The 19,177-nt window shown below is 42.5% G+C and overlaps 2 protein-coding genes across 4 annotated transcripts in view; both read left to right on the forward strand.

Moving 5' to 3' along the window:
• Positions 1–4,123: 4,123 nt before the first annotated feature.
• Positions 4,124–8,224, forward strand: C11H4orf36 (chromosome 11 C4orf36 homolog). Of its 2 annotated transcripts, none has more exons than XM_044224584.1 (4): positions 4,124–4,213; positions 4,662–4,798; positions 7,685–7,839; positions 8,073–8,224. In XM_044224584.1, exons 2-4 carry the CDS (start codon positions 4,734–4,736, stop codon positions 8,204–8,206), a joined length of 354 nt encoding a protein of 117 aa, XP_044080519.1. In that variant the 5' UTR covers positions 4,124–4,213; positions 4,662–4,733; the 3' UTR covers positions 8,207–8,224. The 2 variants fall into 2 exon arrangements, with proteins under 2 accessions (XP_044080519.1, XP_044080518.1); XM_044224583.1 differs by lacking the exon at positions 4,124–4,213 and adding an exon at positions 4,245–4,480.
• Positions 8,225–8,353: 129 nt separating this feature from the next.
• SLC10A6 (solute carrier family 10 member 6) overlaps positions 8,354–19,177 on the forward strand; it is a 47,398-nt gene continuing 36,574 nt past the window's right edge. Inside the window, exon 1 of one of the 2 annotated variants that reach the window (XM_044224582.1) lies at positions 8,354–8,412. The gene's annotated coding sequence lies outside the window, so the exon portion shown is untranslated. The remainder of the gene's footprint in view (positions 8,413–19,177) is intronic. The other variant, XM_044224581.1, reaches the window with a different exon arrangement.

Raw genomic sequence — 19,177 nt, forward strand, 5'->3', positions numbered from 1 at the left:
AAAATCTCTAAAAAAAAAACACCTATTCTGTCAATTTCAAATAAAATGGGCAGGTTGTCAATGTTTTTGTAAAGATGCAATGGACATTTCAGAGACAGAGGGATATATAGTTCAGTCAGGGGATCCAGAGAACTCAAAGGAGGTATAGGTCAGGAGTGAAATTGACCTGGGCTAAATTAGGTTCTGCAGTTTACTAGTTATGTAATTGTAAGCAAGTCACTTAGTAGCCCTATAAACCCTTTTCTTCCTTAACTGTCCTAGGGAAACTATTATCTTCTCCACTAAACTGTGAAGTTCAGATTGCAGGAAGAAGAATGATAGCTGGTATGCAGTAGGTGCCCGAAATATTTTGTTCATCTATGTATGATGAGAAATTAAAAGAATATTTGAAAAGGGCAGTTACAAAAATATTTACAAGTTTATATCTTAAAACCTTGCCTTAAGTACAATTCTGGAAAATGTACAGTATGGTACAGAGAAAAATATCAGAATTGCATAGCCTTGGGTCAAATTCTGTGACTTTGGAAAGTTTTTCCTGCTTGAGGTGCCTCAGTTTTTACTTCTCTAATATCCCTAAAAATCACACCACTAAACTTGTAATAGCATCTATGGTTGTGATAATTAAGTGAGGCAATGTGTAGGAAGTTCCTTGAACAGTGCCCCCAATGCAGTACACTACTATTGCTTTTTTGTTGTGTTACAAGATTGTTAACCTCATCTCTTTGCATACCTGTTTGTACCTCAGTTCTAACAGTAGGTGGCAGCAATGCTCTCTTAACCAATTTGAATGAACCTTGCCAATTTTTTGGAATAATTAGTGAAGGCTTACTGTGTGCAGGGCACCAGAAAAGCAGGGGGATAGAGATCATAAAGAAAAGAATGGAAGGGAGGAGGAGGAAAGAAGAAACAGGGGGTGGGTGGGAGACAAAGAAATGTTTAGAAATGATATGATAATTCAAAAGAAAATACTAAAATAGTCTTTATGGGGGTGGAGCAAGAACCAGATCTCTATTGGACAGCCTTCTACCTTATAGGATTTAATGTTATTTTTTAAAAAATATTTTATTATTTATTTGACACAGAGACACAAGTAGGCAAAGAGGCAGGCAGAGAGAGAGAGAGAGAGAGGAGGAGGAGGAGGAAGCAGGTTCTCCGCCCAACAGAGAGGACCCTGAGATCATGACCCGAGCCGTAGGCAGAGGCTCAACTCACTAAGCCACCCAGGCACCCCTGTTATTTTTGTTTTTAAAGACATGTGGGAGAGTGATACTTACTATATATTTTCTGTGTTGACAATTTTTAAGTCTCTCTTAACTGGTCCTAGATGAGATTTTAGCTGCCCAGAGGAATCTATAAAGCATAAGGTGTATTACCCTTCATTTTTATCAAATTATTAATCTCAATTATAAAAATATGGCTATTTTCCTCTGTGTAAAATACTCCTTCTACAATAAGACACAGTGTATATTAGTTATCTGCTGCTCTGTAACAAATAGTCTAAAGGTAGGTGGCTTAAAATGATAAGCATTCATTTTCATATTTTCTGAGGACCAGGAATCCGGGAGCGGCTTAGTTAGGTGGTTCTCACTCAGGGTCTCCCATGAAGTTTCAGTGATGACATCAGCTGGGGCTGCAGTCATCTGAAAGCTTGATGGAGGCTTGGAGGATCTGCTTCCAAGCTGGCTCACTCACATGGGTGGTGGCAAGAGGCCTCAGCACCTCACCAGTTGTCGGCTAGAGGCCTTATCCCTTTGCCTGTGAGTTTCTCCATAAGGTGGCTTGAGAGTGCCCTAACATGGCATCTGATCTCTTCTAGGGTTAGTGATCCAAGAGAGACCACAAGAAGGAAGCCACAATACCGTTTATGACTTGGTTTCAGAAGTCATACTCTGAAACTTCTACTGAATTTGTTCAAAATGAGTCACCTAGGAAGTAACTAAACACCATTCTCAGGAATCATATACATATACAGGAAGTGAGGTTCAAAAATGGAGAAATCACAGACTGTCTAATCTCTCTCAGTGGGGCCCTGGACATATATATCATCCTCTCCCTGGAGCTTAATTTCTTCCTCCATAAAAAGAGAACAGCTAGAGCATCTTGAGCCACAACTCTAAAGTGGCCTATCTCTGCTCCATCTAGGTGTGATTTCAGTTAACAACTTGGTCTCTAATTTTTCATCTCTAAAATGAAATGATCTTAGACAGTGGCTTTCACACTTTTTAGACCCATTGTGAGAACTATATTTTATATTGAAACCGCATACATGCAGGCATGAAAAAGAGTCCATATGGATAACAAAAAGTAAGTTCCACAAAACAATACTTATTCTCATGATGTACTCACATTCACTAGCCTCTGCCCCATTCTATGTTAATTTGTTTGAAAAAAATTCAGTTCAAGATCTACCACATTGATGTTACAGCCCATCGATGGGTTCAACATTTCTTGTGTTAAAAGCTAACATCCACTCTCACTCCTTGAGGCTCCTTTTTCAATGGTATTAGAACAGAAATGTTAAAGAGTGAAGGAGTCCTCACCTTCTAGTTTTGGGGAAGCATAAAAGCACTTTCAAAGGGGGTTCAAGCCGGTGCGCCTGGGTGGCCCAGTGGGTTAAAGCCTCTGCCTTCGGGGGCGCCTGGGTGGCTCAGTGGGTTAAAGTCTCTGCCTTCGGCTCGGGTCATGATCCCAGGGTCCTGGGATGGAGCCCCACATCGGGCTCTCTGCTAGGGGGCAAGCCTGCTTTCCCCCTCTCACACTGCTTGCCTCTCTGCCTACTTGTGATCTCTCCCTGTCAAATAAATTAAGAAAAAAAAAAATTAAAAAAACGGGGGGTTCAACCCTACCAGCCTATCCTAATTGGACAGGAGCTAGTATCAGAGGCATCTTGTCAGGGTGGAAAGGGTACCATGTTTAGCTTCAAAAGCTGGCCCTGCGACTCATGAGCTCTGCCACCTCAGGCAGTCCCTTAACCCGAGTTCATTCCTCCCTTCCATAATTGGAATAGTAAGTATCCCTTGCCTATCTCATAAAGTTGTTAGCAGGCACAAAATGAGACAATTAGTCACTTACCATGTTGGCAGAGAAATGACAGACATGATCTTTATTTCTCACAAGGACCCTGCAAGATACAGAGTATGACACTTGTTTTACGGATGGAGAAATTGAGGATTAGAGAATTTACACGGGCGAGACCTTAAAGTTAGCGAGTGGAAGAACTCGAGTGCCAATTCCGTCCGTTCCGACACCCAAGACCTAAAGGAGGAAGGAGGCAGGCTATCTTCATTTGAGGTTTAAGTGATGACTATCGGACGTATTAAAATACAGATTCATCCTGAATCACCTCGGTGTAATGACTCCAGAAACTGGTCCATGAGTCGACCTTTTCTAATCTGTCGTGTCCTGACCACGACCACACGTAACTTATCGCAGGTAGCCTTGGGGCTGTCTCGCGTTTCTAGCTGCCTTGACGCACCAGGGACAGCGAACATTGATCATACCTGCTCGCTCACGCCGAACACGTCAGTCCTGAGTACACTTCTGTAAGCGGTACCCCCAAATGGTCCCCACAACTAATTCCCCGGGTCGCTTCAGTACAACTCCGTGACATTTAAAAGTGTCATTTTCAGAGAAAGGCCTAGCTTACATCTCTTTCGCTCCCAAGTTTTGTTCCGTCAAGGGTGTGCGAGCCGTGGCCGCTTAACCCGAGGGCCCCCGCGGGACCCCGTCCCGGGCTTGGCTCCCCTAGCCCCCGGTGGGCTGGACTGGCACCACAAAGCCCTTTATTGAGGCCTCCGCGTGACGCGAGCCACCCCGCTCCTGGGCGCGGCCCGCAACTCTGGAGCGAGCAGGACGGAGGCGTGTGCCCGCGGCGCGGGCCCGCAGCTGTGCGCGGCCATGGGCGCCTAATCGGGCGCGCGCTCCGAGACCAGCTAGTGCGGATAATCAGGCGCGGGCGCCCGCTCCCCGTCCCGGGATCCCAGAGACCCGCCCTCGAGGCCCCGGCTGACTGGGCGTGCCGGCCGCGCGTCGGGTGGGGTTGGGAGGAGAGGCGGGGCGCTGGCGTGGGACGGGGCGCGGGGAGGGCCTGCCCCTCCGCCCTCCGCCCTCCGCCTCGGGCCCTGCAGGCGGCCGAGGCTCCACCCTCTTCCTGGAGCCGGGTCCCGCTCCGAACTGCGCCCCGGGGCGGCGGGGAGGCTCGCCCCTCCGAAGGGTGCGTGCGAGGAGGGTGGGTGGAAGGGGTTCGTACTGTGGGCCGCTTCCGGGTGAACTGAGATTTCGGAAAAAGGGAAAACCCGGGAAGGTCAGCATTGCTTTAAAGGGCTCGGGCGGGGAACGGGAAGTTCCCGTGTCCGCAGAGCCTTTCGTCGCTTAGCGTTGCCCCAGTCAGACACGTTTGGGTGCGGTGTTGGAGCCAGTTTGGCAGGTTGGGCAGTGACGGAATGCCGATGCTGTTAACTTGGCTTTTCCTCCGTCCTCGGTAAGAAAGGATCAAATGAGTTCATGGAAAATGGAAGAGAACACGGTGGTACCTTAGGGGTTCAGCTTCAAGGAATATTTGTTAAGGATGTTCTGACATCCAGAAATGCTCTTTCTAAATCTTTTTATTGTGTGGGTATTAAAGTGAAAGCCATTAATTCTGTGAGTTGCAAACATTACAGGTAAAGCGAACAGAGTATGCCAGTCATTACATCAGGCACCTATGTTAGGAAGTTGGACTGTGGTGATTCACCATGGCTTACGGCTTGCCAAGGAAGAACACAGTGAAAACCATATTGCGGGGCAGCTGTTATAACGTGTAAGTATTTTCATCACTGTGAGCATTGACTGGGGGTCGGGAGTGTCCTTGGTAAAATAAAAGTACCGGAAGCCTTATGTTCCCCGTGAGATTCTGGGCTGGGCGTTTTCAGTTATCGAAATAGAGATTTTTTTTTTTTTTAAAGGGAGATGCCTTTTTATTTTTTTTTTTTTAAAGATCTTTACTTATTTGACAGACAGAGATCACAAGTAGGCACAGAGGCAGGAGGGGGGTGGGTGGGAGGAGCAGGCTCCCTGCTGAGCAGAGAGCCGGATGTGGGGCTCCATCCCAGGACCCTGGGACCATGATCTGCCAAGGCAGAGGCTTAACCCACTGAGCCACCCAGGTGTTCCTAATGGGAAATGCTTTTTTTTATTTTTTGGAAATGCTTTTAATAAGAATGTATAAATCATCTTACTTGGTCTTTACAACAAAGCAATACAAACTGAGGTTCGGAGAAGTGGGTTGATCAAAATCACACAGTCATGAAGTAAACAAATGACAGGGATGGAAGTCTGTGTTCTTACTCCGAAGCAATATCTACTACTGTCAACTACGTTAAAATTCCTCTGTAGAGAGTGTAAATCTACCTAAAAATGTCTTCGAGTCAGGTATATCCCCGGCCTTAGGATTTTTTTTTTTTTTTTCCAAATTATTTACTTGAGAGAGAGTGACAGGGAGAACGATCGAGTACAAGCAGGGGGAGCTATGAACTTTGCTCCCTCTCCCACCGTATCTTGTGTAGCCTAATGGGTAAGACCTCAGATTCTAGAGTCTGACTTTCTGGGTTCAAATCCTAAACCCATGAGCACAACAGCCTTGTGATCTTGAGCAAGTTGTTCTACTCCTGTTTCCTAATCCTTCAAATGAGCATAATAATAGCACCTGCCTACCTCACAGGGTTGCTGTGGCAATTAAAAGAGTCCATATATGCAAAATGATTAAAATAGTGCCCAGCATACAGTAAATGCTAGATAAAAATTAGGTGTTTTATTCCTCATCTTTCAAAATCAACATATAAGGATAAACCTCATTCTTTCATTCTGTGTATGTACCACAGTGTGTTTAACTAGGCTCTTCCTGATAGACATTAAGGCTATTTTATGAGATTTTTTGGACAAAGAATGCTTCAGTGAACATTCTTATGAATACATCTTTGTGTCCTTGTGACACAAAGCATTTATAAGAATTGTAGACTTCAAGTCCCTCCTTAAAGTTAGATGATGAAGTGGCAAGGAAGTTGGAGGAGGAAAACAAGTAGACCCATGTACAGAACACTCTCATTTCCCTGATTTGTACCAAAGCAGTCTTCTACCTTTCCTAGTGCATATGAACTCATATAGACTCTATGAGATGAGAAACGTGTAGTTGATATTTTAAATTTCCAAACTAGAACATATAAGACAATTCATTTGAAGTTCATGGTGATTATTTTTAGTATTATAGTTTGGGATTTCCTCCCCTTCTCCAGTTTTCTGAGGATTCTCTTGGTACTAGTGCTTCTACATAACTACTCCTAGGCTAAGTACCAGTTCTGGTTCTTTTTTTTTTTTTTTTTAAAGATTTTATTTGTTTATTTGACAGACAGAGATCACAAGTAGACAGAGAGGCAGGCAGAGAGAAAGAGAGGGAAGCAGGCAAGCAGGCTCCCCGCTGAGCAGAGAGCCCGATGCGGGACTCGATCCCAGGACCCTGAGATCATGACCCGAGCTGAAGGCAGCGGCTTAACCCACTAAGCCACCCAGGCGCCCCCCAGCTCTGGTTCTTAATTGACTTCTGAGTCTCTGTTTCTTTGTCTACCTGCATGGTGGTTATAAAGATTGAAATAAGATCACACTCTCAAAGCCTTTGTGTATGTCAAGCACTCTGCTCAGTGCTTGATATTCCCCCTTTCCCTTCCCAAATATGACCCTAATTGTGATCAGCCATAAAAGATTTGGAACATACAGTTCTTTTTTTTTTTTTTTAATTTAAGATTTTGTTTATTCATCTGTCAGAGGGAAAGAGCACAAGCAAGGGGAGAGGCAGGCAGAAGGAATAGCAGGCTCTCCACTGAGCAAGGAGCCTGATATGGGACTCAATTCCAAGACGCTGAGATCATGACCGGAGCCCAAGGCAGATGATTAACCGACTAAGCCACACAGGCATCCTAGAGCATACAGTTCTTAATCACATCCTCTTAAAAGAGATGGAAAGGTTGGATTGACTGTAGGGAGGCTATTTTTTTTTTTTTTTAATTTTTTTTTTTTTTTTTTTATTTGAGAGAGAGAGAGACAGTGAGAGAGAGAATGAGCAAGGAGAAGGTCAGAGAGCGAAGCAGACTCCCCATGGAGCTGGGAGCCTGATGTGGGACTCGATCCCGGGACTCCAGGATCACGCCCTGAGCCGTAGGGAGGCTATTTTTGAACAAAACTTCCTGCCATTAAAATTCGTAATTTTTCAATATAGCTCTACGTTAGAGTATATGTATGTATGTGTGTGTGTGTGTATATATATATATATATATATAACATTATACATTTATTTTTTAAAAGATTTTATTTATTTGACAGAGATAGAGATCACAAGTAGGCAGAGAGGCAGGCAGAGAGAGAGGGGGAAGCAGGCTCCCCGCCAAGCAGAGAGCCTGATGCAGGGCTCCATTCCAGGACCCTGGTATCATGACCTCAGCTGAAACCCACTGAGCCATCCAGGTGCCCCTACATTATACATTTAACGTAAGGCCGTTTCTCCTGGCTAAATTTGCAACTCTGGAAAATCCTGAAATCTCCCCATAAGCGAAAATGTCTAGTGGAAAATAGAACTGAGAATTAAGATGTCTTCTGTATTTCCCACAATAGATGCTCAGTAAATACTTTTGAATGAATTAATGAATTTTTGCTCCAGACAGGAACCTTGGGAACTTGCATGGCTTACAGAGACCTGGTACACGAACCTAGCCAACATCAAGTTGCCATTCTTGGGAGAAATTTCATTTGGTAGTCCTTTACACCTCAAAAAAACTAAAACCATTAAGAATACTCTACTCCCTTCTGCAGAATGTAAGTTCTGTAAAAGCTACTTTAGCAAATAGCAAATTTTATCTGTGTTATTTTGCTTATTATCAGAGAAATGCTTAAATATACTCATTCACACCATACCCCTCATCTATGTAGCCCTTCTTGTTTAGCATCGAAGAATGTGAATTTTGACATGTGATTCAATGTTCATTTTTAACAATATTATGTCTGGTGAAAAAGGTCCATTGGATTGCTCCATATATTTTATTTTCCAGCTATGAAACTTGAAAGGGAGTATGAAATGAAGCGCTTGAATCGCCTGAAATGTCAGGAGAATGTAGCTGAGGAAATTCAGCTTTCCCTAAGGGAAACGCAAATTGGTTTGAGAAGACCTCTTCCACCTAAGTGATATCATCTCGTAATTGAACCTGTACTCAGTGCTTTCCACATCCAAAGGCAATGAAGGTCTCCAGCTTTTTGCTGTGTGAAGTTGGGTGCAGACCTTCAAGTGTCCACTGGTGGACGAGCCAGCTCCTGTGGGTTGGTGGACAGCTCTGATGGATCTTCTGTGTTCCTGCCACTTACTTCTTCCTTTGTACCACACATGACAACACTGTAAGTAGATGAAAAAGTAGCTGGAATTAAGTCGTTTATGTGATTAGTCATTGTGATTTTTGTAAATTTGCACCAAGGGAGGAGGAAACTCCTTGTCAGAGATATTATTTTGAATTTGCATCTTTGAGACACCAAAAAGGAGAGAGAAAAAGTCCGTTTTTTTTTTTTTTTTTAAAGATTTTATTTTTCGGTAATCTTCATATCCAACATGGGGCTTGAACTCACAACCGTAAGATCAAGAGTTACAGGTTCCAATGACAGACCCAGCCAGGCATCCAGAGAAAAATTCTTCTATGGTAGACTAAAAAATTTTATTTGGTTAAGAAAAATTTTAGGTTTTATTTCAGTAACTCTTTAGTTTCCAATGTTCAGTTACACATCAATTACTATTCTCACGCCATACTTTATTTTTATCCATCTATCTATCTATCTCTCTAGGCTCCATGCCCAGTATGGAGCCCAGTGTGCAGCTTGAACTCACAACTCTGAGATCAAGACCTGAGCTAAATCAAGAGTTGGAGACTCATCTGACTGAGTCACCCAGGGACCCCTCTCATGTGGTACTTTTAAAGTGGCAAGTAGAACTTACTTTCTGCTTGTGTTTTCCCAAAAAATCGTCCTTTTGCTTTTGGTTAATTTCGTGTTGTCTCTCTGGGATGTCCTTGGAGCATGTGAAACACACACAAATATATGCAGATGACATGAAAATGCAAAGACCTAATTTTAAGGAAAATGGTTATTTAGAGAGAGGTTAGAGAATGGGGACTTAATAAGCTGAAAAATGTTGGACTAGCATAAACCAGTTTTCCTAGAATTTGAATCCAGCATGGCACGGTTCGATATGAAGGTTATATCTGAGAGGTGCCTGGGTGGCTCAGTCACGAAGTGTCTGCTGTGGGCTCAGGTCTTGATCCCAGGGTCCTGGGATCGAGCCTGCATCAGGCTCCCTGCTCAGTGGGAAGCCTGCTTCTCCCTCTCCCACTTCCCCTGCTAGTGTTCTTTCTCTTGCTATGTCTCTGTCAAATAAATTTTTAAAATCTTTAAAAAAATGAAAGTTATATTTGAGCACAATTTAGTGTTTGTTAGTTGAATCAGTAGGGGTTTAGCATCTTCTGTTATCTTAGTCTCGTTCCAAAAGGTCTCGTGGCCTTGTTGAGAGTTCATGCTTGACACTTGGTGGTCTTCTTCAGCTCTCAGCTTGGCTGCTTCTAGTGGTGTGACCACTAGAGAGTTGCTTTATGTCTTCAAGTTTCAGTTTTCTTTCATGTAAAACAGGAATATTACTGGTACCTACTACACAGTTGTCTTGAGGATTAAAAGGAAACTGGCCCACAGTGAGAATTATTCCAGTAGTTATTCCGGAAATCACTGTGAGCATCACTGCCTTTTTACTGCTGTCATCTCTGAGCATCAGCCTGACTCTGTTGACCTTTGTGGAGATCAAAAGTCTCGAATTTTCAAGAATTGGGTTTTGTTCTTGTCAATGTATATATACTCACCAGACCATACATGAGCTGATTTTTTAGTTCAAAATCTGGCCACTCTACCTATGGCATCTCCTGATTATTTCTGTTTAAAAAACGATAATCTCTGATGATCAGTTTGTCACTTTTGTCTTTTTTTTTTAGTAAAGATATTTTATTTATTTATTTTTTAAAGATTTTATTTATTTATTGGACAGAGAGAGATCACAAGTAGGCAGAGAGGCAGGCAGAGAGAGAGGAGGAAGCAGGCTCCCCACTGAGCAGAGAGCCTGATGTGAGGCTCGATCCCAGGACCCTGAGATCATGACCTGAGCCGAAGGCAGAGGCTTAACCCACTGAGCCACTCAGGTGCCCCATAGTAAAGATATTTTAAAGACAATATTTTGTTTATTTATTTGACAGACGGAGATCACAAGTAGGCAGAGAAGCAGGCAGAGAGAGAGGAGGAAGCAGGCTCCCTGCCCAGCAGGAAGCCTGATGAGGGGCTCAATCCCAGGACCCCGGGATCATGACCCAAGCCAAAGGCAGAGGCTCCAACCCACTGAGCCACCCAGGCACTCCCTTTGGTAAAGATTTTATTTATTCATTTCACAGAGAGAGACACAGCAAGAGAGGGCACAAGCAGGGCAAGTGGGAGAGGGAGAAGCAGCTTCCAGTTGAGCAGGGTGCCTGATGTGGTGCTGGATCCCAGGACCCTGGGATCATGATCCAAGGTGAAGGCAGATACCTAATGTCTGAGCCACCCCAGTGCCCCATCTTTTTTTTTTTTTTTAAGATTTTATTGATTTATTTGACAGAGCACAAGCACAAGTCTTGTCTTGCTTTACTGTTTATTTCCACACGGTTATGTATCTCTCTCTGATTTCTGTGTTATCATCTACACCTACTCTTTGATGTAGGTGCTCCTGTTTTTTCTGTGTCTGACCATCCTCTTTCTTGGTTTATTTATTTATTTTTATTACAGAGGAGCATATTCTCCAGTGGTTAGCTGAGAAAGGGTGCATGTGAGGAAATTTTTTTGAGGTCTTATCGTCCAAAGTTTGTATTTTATGCTCAGATTTCATTGTTGGATTGGCTGAGTGTAGAATTATAGGTTGTAAATAATGTTTCTTTAAAATTGTGGAGGATTTCTATATTTCTTTTTAGTTTTTGGTATTGTTAGTGAGCATTCCAAAGTCATTTTTACTTTGGATGCTTTCCCTAAAACCTGCTTTTTTCTCTCTGGAAGCTATGGCATCTTCTAGATCCCACTGTTGTGATAGGATTCATGGTGTAAGACTAATAATCCGATATAACATGGTCATGTAGAGCCCTGGATGTAGAGCAGCGCCACCGGGATTGAATGCTGGTTTCCCCGCTTATTAGGCTGTGTTGTCTGGGACAAATTATTTAACTTTCCTATGCTTTAGTTCCTTCCCCTGTAAAAGTTGGTAGTGATGGGGCACCTGGGTGGCTCAGTCGGTTAAATGTCCGACTCTCAATTTTGGCTCAGGTCATGATATCAGGGTCGTGAGATCTAGCCCTGCATTGGGCTCTGTGCTGGATGTGGAGCCTGCTCAAGATTCTCTCTCTGCCTCTGACCCTCCCCCAACTCATGTGCTTTCTCTCTTTAAAAAAAAAAAAATTAAAAAGTGGGTAGTGATAGTTGTGACAAGTAAATGAGTTAAGTATGTGAAGCACCTAGAACAGTGACTGGCACAGGGTAAGCACTAACAGATAGCAGTAATTACTCTTACCGGTACCTGTTGTGCTTGGTACTACACAGGCCCTTGCAATCTGAAAATTCATTGCCTTAAGTTGTGGGAAATTATATTAATTTTTTGGTACATATTTCTACTTTATCATTTTCTCAACACATTCTAGAAGTACTATTTATTTATTATGCTACATCTTCTGTACTGGTCTTCTAATTTTCTTTTCTTTCTTGTTTTCCAATCTTTCGTCTTTTGCTTCAGTTTCTGGAAGAGCCTCTGAGTTTTATCTTCTAACCATAATAAGTGTTTAATTTCTGGTCTCCTATTTTTTTCCTCTGAAGGCTTGCTCCTCTCTTTTTTAAAAAGTAACCTTTTTTATTCACGATTGCCTATCTTCCCTTAGCTCTCTGAGGACACGAAATAGATTCTTCTCCCTAAATTGTATGTGTTTCCTCAACACTGTTTTTCTGTTAATTTTTATTTCTGTCTTTCACATGAAGAGCTCTCCCAGTAATCCAGGTGTGACCATGTGTAACTTAAGGAAAAGAGGTGGCTTGGCTAATATAGGCCTGACTCAGGGGTCATGGAAGAAGTAGAAACCACAAGATGGTGCCATTGATTGGATGTGGTTGCCTGAGGGGATGTGGGTGAATGAAGGAGAGGAATTTAGGGCGAATTCCAGACTATGGGTTCAAGAAGGGAAGAATTGTCTTAGGTGTGTAGGAGCTATGTTAATTTTAGGTAAGTTGGTATTGGACGTTCTTGGTAGACTTGAGTGGTGGGTTTTACAGGGAGGAGTGGGTACGGGAAAGAAAGGTGAAACCATGGGTATCTTTGGGCTCATCAGGAGGAGTGCGAAGAATAAACAAGGAGTGGTAGTGAACATTCTGAAACTTTGGTTGGCATGTAGAAGACACATACCTTTAAGGGAAAATAGCTTAGGGAAACCCTCGGTGAATTGCATGCTGTATTTTATTTTTAATGAAAAATATTATAGTATAGAAATTTAACAATAAATAGCTGAAATTTTTGGAAGGAATCTTCATTTTTTTCAGTTGATAAAAATTGTCATCAATGAAAACATGGGGTCAGAAGAGGGGGAGAGAGAAGGGAAAGGAGAAAAGAAAAAACCCATATAATAAAATCTTAGATGTAGAAACTCTTTCAGTTGCTCTATTTATATCCTGTAGTCCTCACAATGACCCTGCAAGAAAGAAAGGACAATTACAAAGCAGAGCAGAGTTCTAACATCAGAGGGGGAAAGTTTGTGGACAGGGCTGGGCCAGGGTCTTGATGGGGCGGAAATTTCACCAATGGCTGACAGGGCAGCAAGCATAAAGGGAAAGAAAACAACTCTCCCTTTGTTCACTTCCTTTAAGTACTATATTTATATCCAGTGTAGAACAGATTTAGAGCTTTAGGTGTAGGGCATGGACCACCCAGGACTGAATACCAGTCCCACCACTTAGTAGCTGTGTCATCTCAGATAAATTATTGGGCTCTTGCTTTCCCTTGGTTTCTCTAGCCTCTTTTTATTGTGGTCTTAAGAATGGTTATCGTCTTTTCATTCCAGTAAATGGTGCAGTTTCTATTCTTTGATGTAGGCCAAAAACCCAGTGTCCCTTACTCTTTCCTCCCAGTTCAATCCATCTGCAACTCTTGTTGGGTCTGTCTTCAGAAAATTTCCCACATGTGTCCATTCTTTCTCCGCCTCTGTCACACTGGATAAGTGTGACACCATCTCTTGTTTGGAACACAGAAAAAGGCCCATAACTGATCTTCTTGCATTCGTCTTTGGCTTTCTTTTGTCTTCCCTTAGCAGCCATAGTGATTTTTTAAGGGCACTCATGCAAAGGCCCCTGGCTGACTCAGTCGGAAGAACATGGACTCTTGATCTCAGGATCATGACTTTTGAGCCCCACCATGGATGCAGAGATTACTTAAGAAGCAAACAAAACTTTAAAAAGTAGCATTCATATCATTGCCAAAAAAATCACCTCTCTCCCCCGAGTAATACACTTTCCTGCGACCTACAAGGCCCTAAGTTTGTTATTTGATACTTGCTTTCCTTTTGGACCTGTTCCCACTCATCTCTCAGTCCTACTGGGTGCAAAACATTAACCTAATCCTGCATCTGACATACCAGACTTGTTTCTGCCTTGGAACATTTGTACTTGCTTTTTATTTTCCCCAAGTTTGTCTTTCCTCAGACTGTCACAGAGATGTTTCCTAACTATTTAGGGCCCATTCAAATGACATCTCTGGAGGGAGGCTTACTATGACCACCCCCCACAACCCCCCACCCCTGATAAATTGGACTTTCCTTTTACTCAGTCACTTTCTGTGATAGCACCCTTTTATAATTCCTTTACAGCAATTATCTGCAATTATTTATTTGCTTACTTGTTTGCTATTTCTCCATGGTGTCTCTGTTGTCTACAATAGTATATACCCATAGTAGCCATTCTATTGATATTTCTTTAATGAATGAGCATAATAACCTTAAAAATTGTTGAAAAGGTGACACTTTTGTATATGTGCTGCTGAAGTGAGCATGAAAAGGTGTCTCTTTTGGAGAGAGTGATCAGATCAGATGATTCGACTTCTGCTCCCTATATATCCTTTCCTCCCTATATATCCTTTTTTTTTTTTTTAAAGTAGTCTCTAGAAGCATCTGGGTGGCTCAGGCAGTTAAACATCTACCTTGGGCTCAGTTCATGATCCCAGGGTCTTGGGATCGAGCCCTATGTAGGGCTCCCTGCTCAGCGGGAGACTCCTTCTCCCTCTCCCCCTGCTCCTCTCCTCTGCCCCTGTTGTCTCTCTCTCTCAAATTAAAAAAAAAAAAAAAAAGGTAATCTCTACACACAACGTGGGGCTTGAGCTCACAACCCAGAGATCAAGAGTCGCATGCCCTGCTGAATGAGGCAGCCAGGAGCCCCTTCCTATATATGCTTTGACACACATTTTTTTTTTTCAGTTTTATTGGGTATGATTGGATATACCATAAACTGTACATATTTGAATTACAAGGTAATGAGTTTTGACACCTGTGGGATCATCATCACGATCAAGGTAATGAACATAGTCATCCCCTCAAGAGTCTTCTTGTGCCCTTGTAATCCATCCGTTTTCACTGCTCTTCTTTCCTCAACCCCCACCCTGCATGCCCCCACCCCCACCCCTAAGCAATCACTGATCTAGCTGCGTTCTGGCACTATAGGTTAATTTGTGTTTTTGAGGATTTTAGATATGTGGAATCATACAATATGTACTTTTTTTGGGGTCTGGCTTCTTTTACTCAGCATATTGGAGAGTCATCCATGTTGTCGTACATGTGTTCCTTTTCATTGCTGAGTGGTTTTCCATTGCATGGATATCCTACCCTTTGTTTATCCATAACCTTGTTGACTGTTTCTAGTTCTGAACGCTTAGAAATACAGCTGCCTTGAGTGTTGTATGGGCACGTTCTTTCGTTTATTTTGAATGGAGCACCTCAAGGAGAGGAATGACTGGGTTGTATGCTTAACCTTGTTTAACCTTGGTTAACATGTTTAACCTTGTTCATTTCCAGATCCCTCATTTAGTTTTGAAGGAATCAGACGTTAGGTGAAGGATTTGTAACCTCCCTATGGTGACACAGCTTTAAAAGAGGTGGGATTGAGATGGAATTCTAGATCCACGTGAATTCTAAGTCTAACCTTTTTCAGAAGACTATGCTTGGGGCGCCTGGGTGGATGAGTTGCTAAGCGTCTGCCTTCGGCTCGCGTCATGATCCCAGGGTCCTGGGATTGAGCCCTGTATCAGGCTCCCTGCTCAGTCTGCTTCTCCCTCTCCCTCTCCTCCTTGTGTTTCCTCTCTCGATATCTCTCTCTGTCAAATAAATGAATAAAATCTTAAAAAAAAAAAAAGAAGACTATGCTTTGTCCATCTTTGGCCCAATGTCTGTAGCTTGTTGAGAAAGTGAATATTGGAAAATATGGCTGGTATGGGGCAAGTAGGTCCTTTACTAAAATTTGGAGTGAGAGTTGAGTTTAGCTCAATGGTTTTCCATGAAGGGTGATTTTTGCCTTCCTCCCCCTTCAGGACATTTGGCGATGTCTGTAAATGTTTTTGGCTAACTTAAATATAGGGTATCCTAAGGGCATCTAATGGGTAAAGTCCAGGGATGCCACCAGCTATCCTACAACACACAGGACATCCCCTGACAACAAAGAGATTTCCAGCCCCAAGTGTCAATGGTGTCAAGGCTGCGAGACCCTATTTAGCTGATTGGCTTAAGCTACTCAGGACACATTGCTGAAACAGAGGTTTGGGTCAAACTGCAGGGCTGAGAATCCTGAGGTGGGGGTATTTCCCCAAAAGAAATGCAGCCCATGACAAGAAGAGGAGGAATACTAGACAGCAATTAGCATGAGCTAGATGTCTCCAGTTCTCTTTTGGCTACTTACATTCAATCATACTCTTCTTTCCATATTATAAAACCTCAAATTATAAAATTCTCAAAATTGTATCGAGTTATACAACAACTCTGCATCCAGAATTTCAGTGGTCTTGAGTCTGGATCTTGCGACCAATGGCTAAATAATACACCATTAACCCTAACACAATTGATACACCATGATGGAGAGAAGACAGGATGGATACTTAAAAAGAAAAGGTTTGGCCCTTTAGTCTTTGAGGAGATCATGGGCCACAGACCTGGTGTTCTTTCTTCGGTATTTGGGGGCAGATGGCCAAGGGGTTGCTGAAACTATTCCAACTTCACTGAGTTATCAATCCACCATCAGGGACCTCAAGGTGAAATTCAGTTATAGTTTTCTTTCGCTTCATTTGGGAGACAAAGGGGAAGGAACCAGAAAATAGGGGCATTGATAGGGAAGTTTATGGATGTTTTCATTGTACTTCAGAACTGATATAACATATGAGAAGAACCTAGGAATCTTGGCTTACTTTATTTGGAATTATGGGCATCAAATAGTAGTCTTAATTGGTCCCTAGGGAAGGCAATGTTGCCAGCGTACCCGGAGTCTCAGGCTCTGTTTTTGAATTTTCTAGTAGGCTTCTGCCTTCCATTCATATCTCCTTTCAGTTTCAGTCCCTTTCCTTCTCCTTGAATTATCTGTCTTCACTCTACGGACTTGTTCTGCAGCTTGCAACTTTCACAGCATTGAAATGTGGGTGTTGTCACCTCCTTGGGCTGCAGTTGCAGGTGACATGTTTTTCTTATGTGGAATTACCTTTCTGTCACAGCAAATCCTCCCTAGTTCTAGAAGCAGACTTCCTCTCTCATGGTTTCAGAGATTGCTCAGTAGAGGACTATTTAGTGTTGGCATTTAGTCTCCCGCTATGTAGAACAGGTAAGATAAGCACAACGTGAACCCAACACACAACTGTATACTGGGCTGCCTTCCCTGCACCACCTCCTTCCCCAGAAGCTCTGTCGTATCAGAGCTCAAGTGTTCCCAGGAGGCTGACCATCAGAAAGCTAGCAGGGCAGTTTAACAACAGTGAAATTGCTTCACACAAGTCGTGGAAATAGCTAGCATGATTTCCTTCAATTTGAGAGGAGGTATATTTCCTAATTTTGGTTTTATTTTATCATGCAATCACATGACAAGTATATATATATCTTTTATCCCGTATGGCTCTCTTAGTATTTGAAAGAAATTTTCTAAGCTGTAACAAAAGGTTTTGAAAAACAAATCAGAAAATTGGAAGCAGGAGCAAAGGAGAATTTATTTATTTTTTGATACTGACATTGTTATTTTTCTGGGTGAGATGCAGCAGATGCTATTGATAATAATAACCAACACAATAGCTAATATTTATTGAACACTTCGACTGTTCCAGGCACAGTAGCTAGAAAATGTCAGATCAAAAAGCTGGAAGCTCAGACCAGATGCTTGCCACTGAGGCCTGGTTTTCCTGTAAAATGCAGATGCTTGAGCTCAGCAGCAGCCTTTATTCTGATTGATTTTGGCATGAGTACTAGGTGCATGGCCTCTGGCTTAGAAGTGGAGGGTGGAGAAAAAACACTTTTGATCCTTTTCAAACAAGGCTTGAGGGCTTAACCTCTGTTGAAAGTATATAAAGCATATAAAGAACCCTTTTCAGCATTACTGAAAAGTGTCTTGCTTTCTCTGCTCCTACCCTTCTTCCTGGGGGTAGTTGGGGCATGTGGTCAAGGATCTATTTTGCTTATATATTCTTTTAGGGAGGCTGCTATGAAATAGCTTACAACCTACAGCGAATGCTAGGTCATATTCCTTGAATTTAGGATCCTGCGTGTTTAACTCAGGTAGCTACTTCAAAATAAGAGTTGCTCAGCCGTGGGAATTAGGACGTTCCTCTCTTTGGCTCTTGTTCTTTCACAATGTCAGTCAACACCTTTTCTGTGCACCTGCTGCCTCATCTGAAAAGGCACGTGCGTTAAGGGTTTAGGAAGGTGAAGAAGAATGACCAGGATGTGACATATAGTTTGAGTGGCAGGAATAATATTTTAAACGAGTGGACCTTGTAAACTCTCATGATTTCATCTATTTTTCATGTATGGTATAGACCCCAGATTTGACTCTTGTGATCTTGCTTTATCATTTCCTAGCTTAGCCTCTGGAAGGTTGTTTAACTTCTATAAGTTTCTCCCCATTCCTGAGTAAATGAGGGTAATAATGGTACCTGAGTGATAAGATTGTTGGGAGGATTAACTGAGATATTTTTTTTTTCTTCCCCATCTTGGACTCTCCAGCTGGGGTCCTGTAAACTAGACAAAAAGGTTAATGAGGGAAAGGAAGTTTATTAACATGTCCATTGCAAATACACATGGGCACACTCAGAGATGAATAACTTAAAGAGGTGTTAGAATTTGGGCTTACATGGCATCTTAAAAGAATGAGAGAGAAGTGCCAAGACAAAGAAAAAGGAATTTGAGCCTGTAGGGGTAGCAAATTGTGGGAAGGCAAATATACGGGCAAACTAACTGTAGATAAGGCCTAGTTTTAGCAAGGTTTTTTTCTGTAGATTCCTCTGGGATAGATATCTCTGGGCTAGTAGGGTCTAGAGGAATCTCTTGGGGTTAGCTTCTGTCCTTCCTGGTAGAGAGGGAAAGAGAGACACCTTTATACATTAATGTCCTATTTTCAGGCATATAGAGGGAGGGCAGGGAGCTGTGCTTATATCTGCTTCTCAATTGTCTTCTGCTCAAAATAATCCTTATGTGAAAGTGGCATATTTTGGGGTGGCGTGTTCTACCACCCTGCACATATAGAGACCTATCACAGGACCTAGTACATAGGAAAGACTCAATACATGCTAGTTGGTTTTACTGTTATTATCACGGAAAATCAGAATCAGTTATTTCTCCAATGGCTGACAAATCCCATTAATCTTATCCATTCAAGATTTTCTTGTAATTCTAGGGGTCAAACACTCTGAAAAAAATTTTATTTTTCTTTTTTAAAGATTTTATTTATTTTTTTGACAGAGAAAGAGAGATAGTAAGAGAGGGAACATAAGCAGAGGGAGTGGGAGAGGGAAAAGCAGGCTTCCTGCTGAGTAGGGAGCCCGATGGAGGCACTTGATTCTGGGTCT

This window comes from Neovison vison, chromosome 11 (assembly GCF_020171115.1).
Source record: "Neovison vison isolate M4711 chromosome 11, ASM_NN_V1, whole genome shotgun sequence".
NCBI classification, from domain to species: domain Eukaryota; kingdom Metazoa; phylum Chordata; class Mammalia; order Carnivora; family Mustelidae; genus Neogale; species Neogale vison.

What these genes read in the sequence shown, in the direction of transcription:
- C11H4orf36 (XM_044224584.1), top strand. Translation starts at nt 4,734, where the DNA reads ATGGCTTACGGCTTGCCAAGGAAGAACACAGTGAAAACCATATTGCGG. An exon ending in CGGGGCAGCTGTTATAACGT is followed by an intron (nt 4,799 to 7,684) that starts GTAAGTATTTTC and finishes TTTTTGCTCCAG; the next exon opens with ACAGGAACCTTGGGAACTTG. An exon ending in TCTACTCCCTTCTGCAGAAT is followed by an intron (nt 7,840 to 8,072) that starts GTAAGTTCTGTA and finishes TTTATTTTCCAG; the next exon opens with CTATGAAACTTGAAAGGGAG.